This window comes from Mycteria americana, chromosome 9 (genome assembly GCF_035582795.1).
Source record: "Mycteria americana isolate JAX WOST 10 ecotype Jacksonville Zoo and Gardens chromosome 9, USCA_MyAme_1.0, whole genome shotgun sequence".
Lineage (NCBI taxonomy): Eukaryota > Metazoa > Chordata > Aves > Ciconiiformes > Ciconiidae > Mycteria > Mycteria americana.
The window spans coordinates 38,544,620-38,558,066 of NC_134373.1; the positions used below are offsets into that span (position 1 = coordinate 38,544,620).

Below are 13,447 nucleotides of genomic sequence, written 5' to 3' on the forward strand. Positions count from 1 at the left end.
AATAAATTATCCTATTATATTCAGTAATTTATTCAATAATAAAATATTTTATAGTATTTTATCAGTGAATTACAATGAAATACATATTATTTTGCCCTAGCCATATTTGGAGAACAACATGGGAAAAGATACTATGCAGTCTAAAAGTTGGTTAAACATGCTTAGAATTTAACATACCTTGCTGTGCTGCTTTATCATACACTTTCATATGTACAACACCCGAAGTTTTGTTTCGCAGGACAGTTGGGTTTCTTCCATCTTTTTTGTTACAGGTACCGATCTGAGCTAAGTTCTGGTCTGCCCACCAAAGCTTTTTATCTGTAAAATTTTCAAGTTTTAAAAATTAAGAGGATCACTATTGAATTATATATGCTTGAAACCTAAAGTGGGAAAAAGCTTTTAAGATTAATTCTCAGATCAATTTTAAGGAAAATTGCTCAAAGAATAAATCATGTTGGTTATTTCATTTTAAAACCAGAAATTTTTGATTTATAAATTTACTTTTTTCCTTTTAGGTGATAGGTTTTCACACATTTTTAAGTGGAAAACCAGAATTATGCCCAACTTATAACTGAAAGTTACAAAGCCTTATTCATAGATCATATACTACTACAACGCCGGGTTTGTTCTCTAACTTTGCTATATCCATTCATTATGTACTTAGAGATGACAGGAACTCTGGTTCCAGGTTTTCATTACTTGACTTGAGTGTTCAAATTAATAAGTATGACAATTACCATAAAAAATAATTAAGAATCTTGTTACTGTCTTAAAGAAGCTATTGAAATTACCAACTTAAATTGATAGTAACTTTTTCCTCATAATTTACACAAGATTTTAAAATAACAGAAAAAATGAGACATGCTATGCACATACTAGCACAAAACTTCAAACGATCTTTGTCAATCCACACATGCAGAATACTTGGATCATCGTATGTAGGACTTGTCAAAAATTTACAACAGAGAATTCTCACTTGATGCGCAATTGCAGTATATGCAACATATTTTTCAAGGGTTGGATTTCAGGTGCCTTTAGTCATAAAGATTTCACTTAAATTCAGACAGGATTCTAAGTGACATGAGGATAGAAACGCTAAGTTTGATCATAATGCTGTGGCCATATTGGTTACTGTGGAATGTAAATTTTCATTAAAAAAGAAATTAAGATACAAATATCAGTATTAATGTAACGATAATCTTCATAGCAATTTAAACAACAGTGTATGAAGACAAGCAATTTAAAAGAAATTTCAAGAAACTGAAAGGTATACACGAGATGCATATTCTCTACTTCATTTCACTTACATCACTTCAGGAAAATGTTATTTCTGAAGCTCCATTAACATCATTTAAATATCAACATTAGGGATTGGTTTAGTTTCGTTCAGAAATATACAACATTTATCAGTTTGTCATTTTGAGTCTTTGACTCATTACCTACTGGAATTAATGGAAGAGCTTCTTCAGTTAAAGAGCTTGTTAGTCTTTTATTCATCTAACAAAAGCTAGTAAGATGTCTCAGTGTCGATGGTTTATAATTTCTTTAAGGTAATAATCTTTACTACTTTTCCTCAAACCAGTATTGGGGTGGTATTCCTACCAAGTTTTGAATATTTCTTGTTTCATGCCACCACTTGATATTGCACATATGGGGTATAAAATAAGTCACAACAACCACAAAGCAAAAAGAAAAAAGCAAAGGTGACCTATCAGGAAACACAGCAAGAAGAAATTATGCAAACAGAAGAAAAGAATATTAAATATACACTTCTGAAAACCTTCACAGCAGCTCTCAGAAAATTTGTATTCGCTATTGTTAAGACTTGGAAGATGGAATAGGTTAAAATGAGGGGAAATCAGAAGAACGCTAGAAATGCCCTTCACTCCCTTGGCATTTCTTTATACCCCTATGCATATAAAAGGCCACAGCAGCTTTACTGTAGCTCTGAAGGATGACATCAAGGTCATAGAACTGCTTTCTACAACGGCTACGTCCTGTCAGCGCTTCAATGAAGACGCTCGGGTAACGATGGGAAAGCTCTGTAGTATGGCACTGCTACTTGTAACAGCCTTACTGTAGACAGGGACTACAGTCAAGTGTTATAAATGAGGGGTGCCCAAGGACTGCTCACCCTTATATCCCATCTGAGACTATCACAACTTGAGAATCAGGGTACTGAAATCAGCCATGACATGCTTTTGTGACTTGCCATGTGCCAAGAGAGGAAAAACCCCAACCTTTACATTTCACATATGCAGGCACCAGCATGACACACTCAAGGTGGGATCATTTGTTTAATGCAAACTAACATATTCTCCATAAATATCTGCCATGAGGTAGATGGTGACAGGTCAGTCTAGAGGAAACTAAAACTAAAGAATGGACTGAAATTGCAAAAGTTTATTTCTGAAAGGCAAGGAAACTTTTGTCAGATCCAAAAGAAAAATAAACATAGTAATGATGCTTACTGTCTAATTATGCTTACTGTCTAATTTTAACAGACTAAACACTTGAGAACTTAAACTTGCTTCCAAAACAAGAACTTGGCTAACTCATAGCAACTGAATGTTCACAGCGAAGAGCTCCTTACCTAACCAATGCCAAGTCCTTCAGCTGTTTCCCTTATAACATAATCTTTTCATTTTTATCATAATTAATTTCAGCCAGCTTGTTCCCATTATTCATCAATCTCAATGGTTGCTGGAAGCAAAGCAAATCAGTCCTTTCCTGTCTGCGTGAGACTGAAACACAGAGCATATCGAACATACAGAAAACACTTAGCCAGTGCTAACTCTTAATGTCATCCTTCAGACATTGCATAAAAGCATTATTTCAGTGAAGAACTTCCTGATGTTTCTAGCTGCACACAAACAAATCCAAATGCAAAGCACTGCCGGCTATTTCTAACAAGTGTAATGGGAACAACAACATCCTGTATTCTACTTTTCTCAGTAGGGGCATGAGAAACTTCTGCTTGTTTTTGATAACTCTTTAAAACCTTAGGAAAAATCAATGCACAGAGCTAACACAACCTTTGTCAAAGTACAGATTTCTTTTTGAAGTGAAACCGAGAACACACATATGTCATACTTCCCTGACGAACTCAGAAGCCACCCCGTACAAAATCTTGTCTGACTGAGCCCCAGTATACTGCAAAATAGCGGAATGATTGACTGGTTGAATCCCTTCAGTTTGCTGGCAGCCAGATGGCCACGCAGCACATGTGCTGGCCAGCATATCTCTTCATGTGTAGCTCCAGAGTGGCAACAGCCTGTGCTTTGTTTTGACACAGAGAAGATGGGGAATGGAGTGGAGAGAAAAAAGGGAAATTTAAGGAATATGTGAGGAAAATGGGGTATTGTGATAGCAAATTGTAGATTTGTGAACGGGGGAAGGCTCTGCAAGTGCTTGCAGTAGACATGTCTGTTGTGAGGAAGAACAGGAGAGAAACTGGGGTGAGGTCTTAGGATGAAAGATGTGGGGTATTGCACTGGAGGTATTATGGAGAGAAGATTATAGAGAGAAGCTGAAGGTACTGTGTTATTGTCCTGGTTTCAGCTGGGACAGAGTTCATTTTCTTCCTAGTCGCTGGTACAGCGCTGTGTTTGGGATTTAGGATGAGAATAATGCTGATACCACACTGATGGTTTAGCTGTTGCTGAGCAGTGCTGACGCTGGGCAAGGACTTTTCAGCTTCCCAGGCTCTGCCGGGCGCACAAGGAGCTGGGAGGGGGCACGGCCAGGACAGCTGACCCCCACTGCCCAAAGGGCTATTCCATACCATACGGCGTCATGCCCAGTATAGAAACTGGGGGGAGGTGGCCGGGGGCAGCCATCGCTGCTCGGGGACGGGCTGGGCATCGGTCGGTGGGTGGTGAGCAATTGCATTGTGCATCACTTGTTTTGTACATTCTTTTATCATTATTATTATTATTATTTTCTCTTCCTCTGCGGTCCTATTAAACTGTCTTTATCTCAACCCACAGGTTTTACTTTTTTTTTTTCCTGATTCTCTCCCCCATCCTACCGGGGAGGACTGAGCGAGCGGCTGTGTGGGGCTTGGTTACTGACTGGGGTTAAACCGTGACAGATTGAGGAGACATGAAAGCAGTCTTCACCAGTTCCACTTTTGCTGCAACAACAGCTGATTTAAGCCTACTTCCATAGAAAATGCTAAATTAAAATCCCTAGTTACATATGGAAATTCTACTGACCTTCCTCTAGGGAAGAAATTCATTTTCACAAGTGAACAAAATTGCCTGTAATGCTAAAACACATTTTTCATTAAAAACAAATTACAATCAATAACTAAGAAATCATGAAAAAAATGAAAAGCAGGCTCTACCTCCAAGTGTATCAGAATATACTTTTAAACAGCTTTGACATCAAACTCAAACTTCAGTGAACTAATAGCCAAACATTGACACAGAAACCATAGCCAATCTTCTCATTTCAAGTCCTGAACACATTAGTCCTCACTGCCTCTAGGGTACACACAGATGGATGATGAGATGGCCTCAGTGTTCTAGGTTGACAAGTTCCACAGTCCATACGTTTCACAGTGTCTGTTTCTCATTTTCTTTGAATGCCAGAACACCCTACCTGAGTCCTTACTCCCTTCACAAGACTTAAACAGTACGATGACCTCCTTCCAACTCATTGTGGGTTTTCAGTTTCTGTTACCTTCGTCAAGTCATTCACCTTATCGACTGGCTAACACTCTGTAGCTCACCACTTCAGAAAAGAAGTTATGGATTTTTATGTTATGAATTTAAAATTGTATTTCTGAGGATTCACAACCTATATTTTTCCTATATTCCTATATTATAAAGAAATTTAAGCTATTGTGTTCGTAAAATTTAATCAATCAAATAAAATGTAGTTCTAAATTGTAGTTCTAGCCTTCTAGGAAGTCTCAGAAACAGAAGTACAGAAACAAGGTTTCATTGGCCTATCTCTGTTATATTCTCTCAGTTAACAAAATGGTATAAAAATAACTGCATGCAACTTCCCTCTGCTCTCAGCCTTCTGGAAAAGTAACTATTTTAAACAAACTGAACTAGCTAACATTTTAATACCATATTACCTTAGACCTAGATTTGACCAATAGTCTCAAGGGCAACACAATGTAGTTTTTGTGTGAATGTTAAATTTAACCATGAAAGGGAAAACAAAAGAAAAAAGAAAAGAAATTATAGCAGCAATTTGAATTCAACTTTATCTTCAGTTTGTCACATGTACTTTTAAACTGGAACAATGTAAATGGCAGTATATGGACAGCACCACATGCTTAGGTTACTAACAAACTCCTGCTTTGCAGTGAGTCAACATTTCACTCGTGACTACATTTAAAGTATTAATTACTGTGAAATACAATCTTGCAGCAATGTTCTACATGAAGAAAAAAGTACGAACACTTCCTTTTTTTCTCCAAATAGTTATGTATCTTTTAAACATCTTAAATGAAATAATTAAATGGGTCAAGTCTGTATAATTACGACTTTAACATCATCAGCATTTTCATTTCAGACAGAAAAAGTTATTACTGTAGATGAACCAAAAATAAAACCCTAGATCGAAAAAAAAATTTAAACTTCAGGAGCACTGCCTTTCCAACAAATATTGTGTATTAACTTCATTTCTAGTTCATTTTCTTTTCAGTTAAATGAATTGTTGCCTATGCTGCAGTTTTAATATTTAAATAACTAATTTATAGAGCCAGACAGTTGAGTGTTTCATGATGAAAGCTGAAGATCTGAAAAATAATTTCCATTGCTGTAAATGTAAAAAGTTACTGCACAAAAGAAAATAAACTCTGAAAATATCATGGAAAAAAAGCATTTACTGGGTAGTCTTCACAGCTATATGATGAGAAAACAATCTACAGAACGAAAATACTCTGAATATGAACACTTGGAGACCCAAATGGAACTCTCCAGTGAAACTTGTGTAAAATTTAAAGGAAATCTATCGTCCTATGCATCCAAAGGTGCTAGAACAGACTGAGTGAAAAGATTGTCCTGCAATATCAATCTGTTAAATTAATAGTAGCTTGCATCTGATGATTCTTTCATCAGACAATCCTTAGAACAAGAAAATCCTGTGCTCAATTTTGATAGTGTGTATTATAACAAAAAGACGAAAGTGAGATAATATAAAAGTGAATATGTGAGATAATCCCTATGGGAAATAATGGGAATTTGACTTATTTTGCTTTTTTTTCCTGTGAGATTATGACTCACAATAATGAATTATGTATCCCTAAAGGTTTAGGCTATCTTTTTCAATGAAATGATTGTATGTGAAGAAGCGATTTCAGTCTTCAAATCCTCTATTTGACCATGAGTCAGAATGGCCCATTAAATAATTTTGGTAATGACTGCTGTCTTGCACATAGTATACTAGAATTTACTATTTTACATATCCAAACCCATCCATACAATATTTTTTTTTTAAGACTGGAGAACAGGAAGAAAGCAAAACACATATAGTTTTGGTGTTTTGCACCATTTACTTCAAAGAAGTGATCAAACTCTTTCAGGCATTTCTTTAGTATTTTGTGCAAAACTTCATGCTTGGCTATGGTTTTGACAGCCTCCTGCAATTTGCTGACTTGCCTGCCTCTTTAGGGAAAGGAAACAAACAAAACCCCCAAATAACCAACTTTGCATATTCTTTTATGGAGAGATGAAGGCATGGCATGTGCTTAATCAAGAAGTTCAATCACCAATAATTATCTACACCACAAATAGTTTCCTTTCTCCTTTTCAGTATTAGTATAGAGCCAAAGCATTTCTACATCACCAACTGAATGTTCCACCATGTGCCTCTTTTACTTACTGAGCTATTAAATGAGACTATTGCTGCTTTCATATACAGTTAACAGTATCGAGACAATTTCCATCAATGGTGTCAGACACATCAGATCATAAAATTCTTCTTTCCCTCCCTTCACGATACAAGAAACAGAAATAATCACAGCATAAACTCAATACTAGCCCTTGAAGTACCCGACTGTGAACACAGAGGTTGTCTCCTATGCCACCTATACCGTTAAAAAGGACAAATCACGACAAATCACAAGTGAATACTCAAAATACGCTTCATAATGATTCTTTTATCTTCTTCTTCCATCCTTGTTAACATGACACCTGCATAAACATTTAATTAAAAATATAACTTACAAAACCTTACTGAACTAGTATTTATTCTTCTTTTACATGGAGGCTTTATATGGTGCACTACAAGTTTTAGAAAGAGATATGGATACAGTATGAGGAGTTAAATGAGAAAGATAACTTGAAAATTTAAGTAAGGTGAAGCTCACACAAATCCTGACATTGCAGGTATATTAACAAAAACAACCCCCAGCAAATAAACAAACAAAAAAGGAACAAAAAACCACAACCACCAAAACCAACCCCAAACATAAAATTCTGAAGTACAGACTTCTTGAGGTCAAACCTCTTATGACTACCTGCCAAATCCCACGAACTGGTCACAGCTGGCCGCTTATGCCCTAAGAACTAAAGAATAGAGGTTTTAAGTGTTCAGAAACTGCTGGGTGGCTGATATACACCACAACACAGTCTCATACCAAAAAAACCCCAACATGTTACACAGCTATTTTTTACCATAATCCTAAGCAGAATTTTGGACTATTTCTCTCTGCGTTATTAATATATTCTCCCAGTAGATAACTCATCTGTGATTTCTAGTATTAGGATGAATTAATCTATTTCTATATTCATTTTAAAATATACCAGATAATTTTGCAAAACCACTTGACTTTAGCATAAATACAACTTGCTTTCATAAACTAGGGAAAAATAATGCCATTTGAAACCTTTAAATATCAAACTGAAGTTAAATGATTTACTTCCTTGATTATGCTAACAAGAGTGTTGTTCGATTGCTAATTACAAACTTGTTGCTGAAACTGGGTTATAATATACGTTAAAATTGTCGTATTTATCCATTTTGTTGGGTAATTAGCATTAAGTGCAGCAACATGTTGGGAAACAGCAATTGCAAATGCCAAAAATTGCTACACTAGCATTGTGGACAGTCCTTTGGAGATTTCAAGCAGTAGTCTGAATGCAAATTGTGATGGGCCATTAGTTTTCATTAATGGTGGTTTGAGTATTTATGGAAGACAACTATGTACTGTACTTAGAACTGGGCAAATTGCCTAGATATATTTCATATATTAATGCTAATGTAATGAACGGTGTTACGGCAATTAGAAGACTGATGACTTGGAAAATTAAGGTGTATGTATTTGAAGTTTCCTGATCTAAGCAGCCCCTTTCACTTTGCAATTACATCCAGCAAAGTCACGGCTCCCACCATTTGAGTTACTAGAAATGCATTCTGGTGTTATTTTTGAAACTTTATTTAGGATAAACCAAAAATCAAATAACGATTGTATGATTTAACCACATGATGAAATTAAATGGCAGAATTAATATATTTTGGTAATATGAACCCACATTTTCTGTCTAAAATGAAATAATGTAATTGTTCCTGTCTATTTTGATTTTTGATAATACACCTTGATGGCTGTATTATATACAGTTTGTGTTCAAAAGATGTTCTAATATCTGCACTCCCATTGAAAAGCTATTATATATGTCTGATTGTGTTGTATTGCTGATTGAATTTTTTTGAATCTCAACAGAAATAGCACTTATACATAGAATCATTCCCTACATGCACTTACTCTATTTTATACTAGTAAACAACAACTAGAAAAAGGCTACTGCTTAGCATCATGGAATACTTCCTTTGAGGTTTCTAACACAAGTATTTAAAAAAAAAATCACCAATGCACAACAAATGATATCCTCATTATACAATCTACATGATATTCCTGTTTTGTAGTGAAACGAGCTGAATTTTGTGATTTTGTGTAAACTGTATTTCTGTGAGGATCTGATACAAAATCCAATCAAATACCTCCACCAAAACTGCTGACAGAAGCCTTCAATACCTTTTTCTTCTCAGTGACAAACTTACAGTAACTAATCAATACTTTACTAGCAATGCTCAGGTTATGATTCAGAGCCATATACCATTCAAGAAAGAATATGCCAGTTTGGAAATACATCAGATATTGCTGCAAGTCCCTTTGTAATTCAAATCTTGTAATATAATGACTCTGCTCACCAATCCAGAAATACATATAGTTCTCATCACAAAGGTAAATTTCCAACCAGTTTCAGTTACAGTCAAGGAACCATCTTCATTAAGAAACTTGGAAGGCAGGAAATGAGACTTCATGCAGAAATCCAAATACACCTACATAATTTGATCACACTCAGGTGCTGGCTACTGGGAAAACAGCTAAAATCAGGTACTTAATATGATATATTAAGCTCAAACCTTAACACAAGTATAGAAAGCATTTTCTTGACTTTGAAAAGAGTATTGCTGTACTGTATAAGAAAATCAGAGATTCTCTCACATGGAACATCCTGAGTTTCCAAAACAGTGGATATATTTGTTACCAACTACTAAATGGTGTCAGTAGCAGGTGTTGAAAATTATGCAGGGCATAGGGTGCTGTGAATTAGAGAAGCTTCTAGAAGACCAGAAGAAACTTCAGACGTTTTTTAACAAAATAAAATGAACTGTTAACATAGTAGCAGAAGAAAATTACCATTGACCAAATGGAAGACAATAAACAGTGGGAGGTACTAAACAAAACATTCACACGCATTTTTGAATGGTAAATTAACTAAAAAAGGCTGATGTTGCATGCACTGACATTTCAGACAGTGAATGTGTATTTGAAGACAAAGAGGGAAGAGTAGAAAAGCAAATGTGGCTATCGTGGATTTATAGCAACATCTTTGTAATACAGAATGGCAACAGCAAAAATAATTTTTTGTATGCTTCAGGGCATGGCAAAAATAGTAATTTTGTATATATTCAAATGCTTTACTTTCAAATGGAATATAATTTTCATCCCATCTACATACTGCTCAAAAAGACGTAGCAAAAGCAGGCACCAAAGACTAGGAATTTTGGAGCTCAGCATATGTAAAAAGAAAGATGACTGGCACTACTGAGTAGAAAACCAATAAATGAAAGAACCAAAATACAGAAAGATGCTCCCACTAAAGGATATAATAGTAAGAAAATGTTAAACAGAGCCTGGAAAAGACTAAACAACATAAGCATCTGAAACTGTAGTGGTAACTTCCAAATAGTTTACAACGGCTAAACTGCAACACTAAAATAGAGGGATTGAAAGCAACACAGTACAAACAGCGAGGAGATTGAGGAGTAGTACTAAAGGGGAGCGGCATTCGTCATTGCCTGGTGAAGCTCTGAACTACTCCATAAACTATATTAAACAGCAAACCAAAACTTTACTGACTCAGCTAGCATTATTTATTGAGTTCATATCACAGAACATAAGCATGGAGTGCCTAACTGCTTCTCGTTTCTTTTCCCATTTTGAAATTAACAGAATCAAAGATCAAGATAACACAGAGATACCAGAACAGCACAGAGATTACCAAAGCAAGAAAGAAGTCAGTCTTGGGCCAAGCCTCTGTCAGTCATTAGTTTTTTATCATCCTGAAAAATCTTCTGGAACATAAACTATAAGTTATCGCAAAACCCATTGGAAACTGTCAGAAGTTCTGTTAGTTTTCTGTGCAAAAGGCTGTCCAGACAAAGAATGGGAGACACTAGCTCTTCACGCAGACTGTTGGATTATCCTTGGGTGTCTCTGGGAGCTTGTGCTTTCTGACGAGGAGACTAATGGCTGGGAAAGATGCTAGTAAGGAAATGCTTCACAAACAGCCCCAAAAATTTTCAGAAGCAAGAAGGACTGAGGTGCTAGAAGAGATCAGCAGTATAGTAAATTTATTAGAAAAGTAGCAATTTTTCTGACAATCCTTTCTCCCCCAGTGCACCTACCCTTGGCAGGGCTAGGGGAACCAGGGCTATCTCAGATCACATCACCCTGTCGTCCCCTCAATCCACTGAGGTTCCCTCCACCGTTTCCTTGGTTTAGCTCCTCAGACCAATAAAGGTTCTGATGATCAACAACAACTGACCAATGTATGACTGGTGAGACTGCTGTACAAAGAGAGTCTCAAAATACCCAACTCTATCTCCTCTTTCTGCCCCAATGGAAACATAACCCAACAATACAACATGGTCGTATACTTAAACAAAAACCATAAGCTGTCCAAAATACTGCTTTTACCTGGGGAGACACTAAATGCAAAAGCCAGAAAAATGCAAAAGACAGCAGAAGCCTACAGGACTCTGTAGCCCTGAGTGGAACCTAAATGCCACCAATTGGTTAAGAGTTTGGGCACAGATATCGTATCTGTTTTCTTTTCGGTCACTGACTAATTCAAATGGTAAAAAAAGTTAGCTTGGTATATACACAGAGAAGAAACATTCCAGCTCACGTTGTTTTTTACGTGTATACTGTGTTTTTAGATAAAAGTAGTCAAGAAAATTTAGGAAATGGGCATAAAGATGCAATAAACATCATAATTACGGTGATTCACCTACTAAAACTTCCTGTTAAACTTGTAGGCAAACAGATCAACAGGGGTACTAAATTTTCACACACTATCATGTTAAATCTTACATTAGAACAAATTATTAATTCTTCTTTATTTATATATGACTAGTTATGATCATTTTTCAATTACAGATCTCTCATCTTGTTTTGTATCACATTGGATTGTCTGTTCTGATCCATTTTACATGCACAAAAGCCTGACTGTAAGAAGCTGCTGTAAAGCCACCAGCACGTCAGGAAAATAGACGGCGTTTATGTTGCTAGAGTATGTTCCACAATATAAAAACATACAGGAGAAATGAATACAGAAAATTCTCATGTTTTTCAATCACCACATACAGTACTGTTTATAAAACTGTATTTGTTTGCACTTTTCTCCAACAGATTTATATGCAGAACCGTACTGCAGTATCATATTGCAGTTTATCACAACTATGGCTCCAAAACAAAGACAAAACCCTAAAGCAAAACAAACAGAAAAACCCAAACACATTGTAAGTTTTGTTTACCGATTTTGAGTAGGAAGAACTGTCATCAACCATAAAAACAAAGCATCCCAAACTAGGAATATTAGATGTATGTTTAAAAACTATGCAGCAGAAATTCTCGCATCTCCACACCTGCAAAAATTCAACTACTGTCACACAAACAAACACGAAACTCTCTTCTTTAAATGATAACTATAAACTCTTTATTCAATATCCCAGATGGATCATCACTGTTGTAGCTTCTGTGAATCACAGATGAAGACTTGATACCATAGACATCTCAGTGACAGTATGAACAAATATTCTTTACAACATTTCGTATTAAAGACTTCCAATAGCTCCCTAAAGTAAAGGTCATCTATGCATTCTATTCCTAGTCACAATCAAATCAATGAAAGACAATTTGGCTATATTAACATTCATGACTCCTTCTGACACAAAACTTGCTTTTGTTTATGAATGCATATATAAAAGCATCCCCTCTCCAACAGATTTTGACAGCATTTAGAGTTCAATACTGGCCAAATATGTGTATAATAAAACTATTTTAGCAGTTACTACATTAAAATAGGACTTAATTTACACCATGTGCATAAAGTCTTTGGAGTTCATTTAGCATAACTTCACATGCACACCATCTATATGTACATTATATAATTAATCAATCAAATAAAATACTTTATAAAAAGACTCTGGCAGTTGATGAGTCAACTATCGCAACTGAAGTATACTTATCAACTGAACTTTTTTTTGGAACAACCATCAATTTTTAATTGAACAGAGGTCAGCAAAGCATTTGGAGGAAATATGGAAAGCTCTAAAGTTATCTCTAGAATAATATAACTACTAGTTTTGTGTCAGACTGGAATTTCTTAACGCACTGTATCCTAGCTCCAGCAAGGGCCAAGAGCTGAAGATGCATATGAGAAACACTCAGTTCAAAGCAACATTCTCATAATATTCAGAAATCTGCAACTTAAAGACTTCTTGAAATTTTTAGGAATTTTTCCTTATGTTACTGTTGTTCTTTTGATTTTTTTTTAATAATTTAGATGTTTTTGAACATTCTAAACATTTCTAATGTGCAAAGTATAACAAACAGAACAACTTTTATTTTCAGCCAATTTAATACACAGGATATTAACAGACATCTGAAAATCCAAATCATCAATTTATCCAAACCATCAATCATTAATTCATAACCCAAAGAAGTCTTTACAAAGTGCAAGCCAATGCAATAAACTAGGGCTGTTCTGAACTAAGAGAGTAGAAAGAAGTGAGCAGCAGAAGAAACAAGTCATAGACAATTCTCTGTAATAAAGAGCATAACACACCTCCTTCCAACATGCTTTACAAGTAACTATAGTAAATATAAGCCATCAGTCCGTTACCTTCATCCTGT

General features: G+C 35.6%; 1 protein-coding gene across 1 annotated transcript in view; it reads right to left on the reverse strand.

The window, feature by feature from the left end:
- Nucleotides 1-13,447, reverse strand: part of LRP1B (LDL receptor related protein 1B) — a 482,733-nt gene that overhangs the window by 204,704 nt on the left and 264,582 nt on the right. Inside the window, exon 32 of the mRNA XM_075511235.1 lies at nt 178-318. Coding sequence (XP_075367350.1) covers nt 178-318 — 141 coding nt within the window. The remainder of the gene's footprint in view (nt 1-177; nt 319-13,447) is intronic.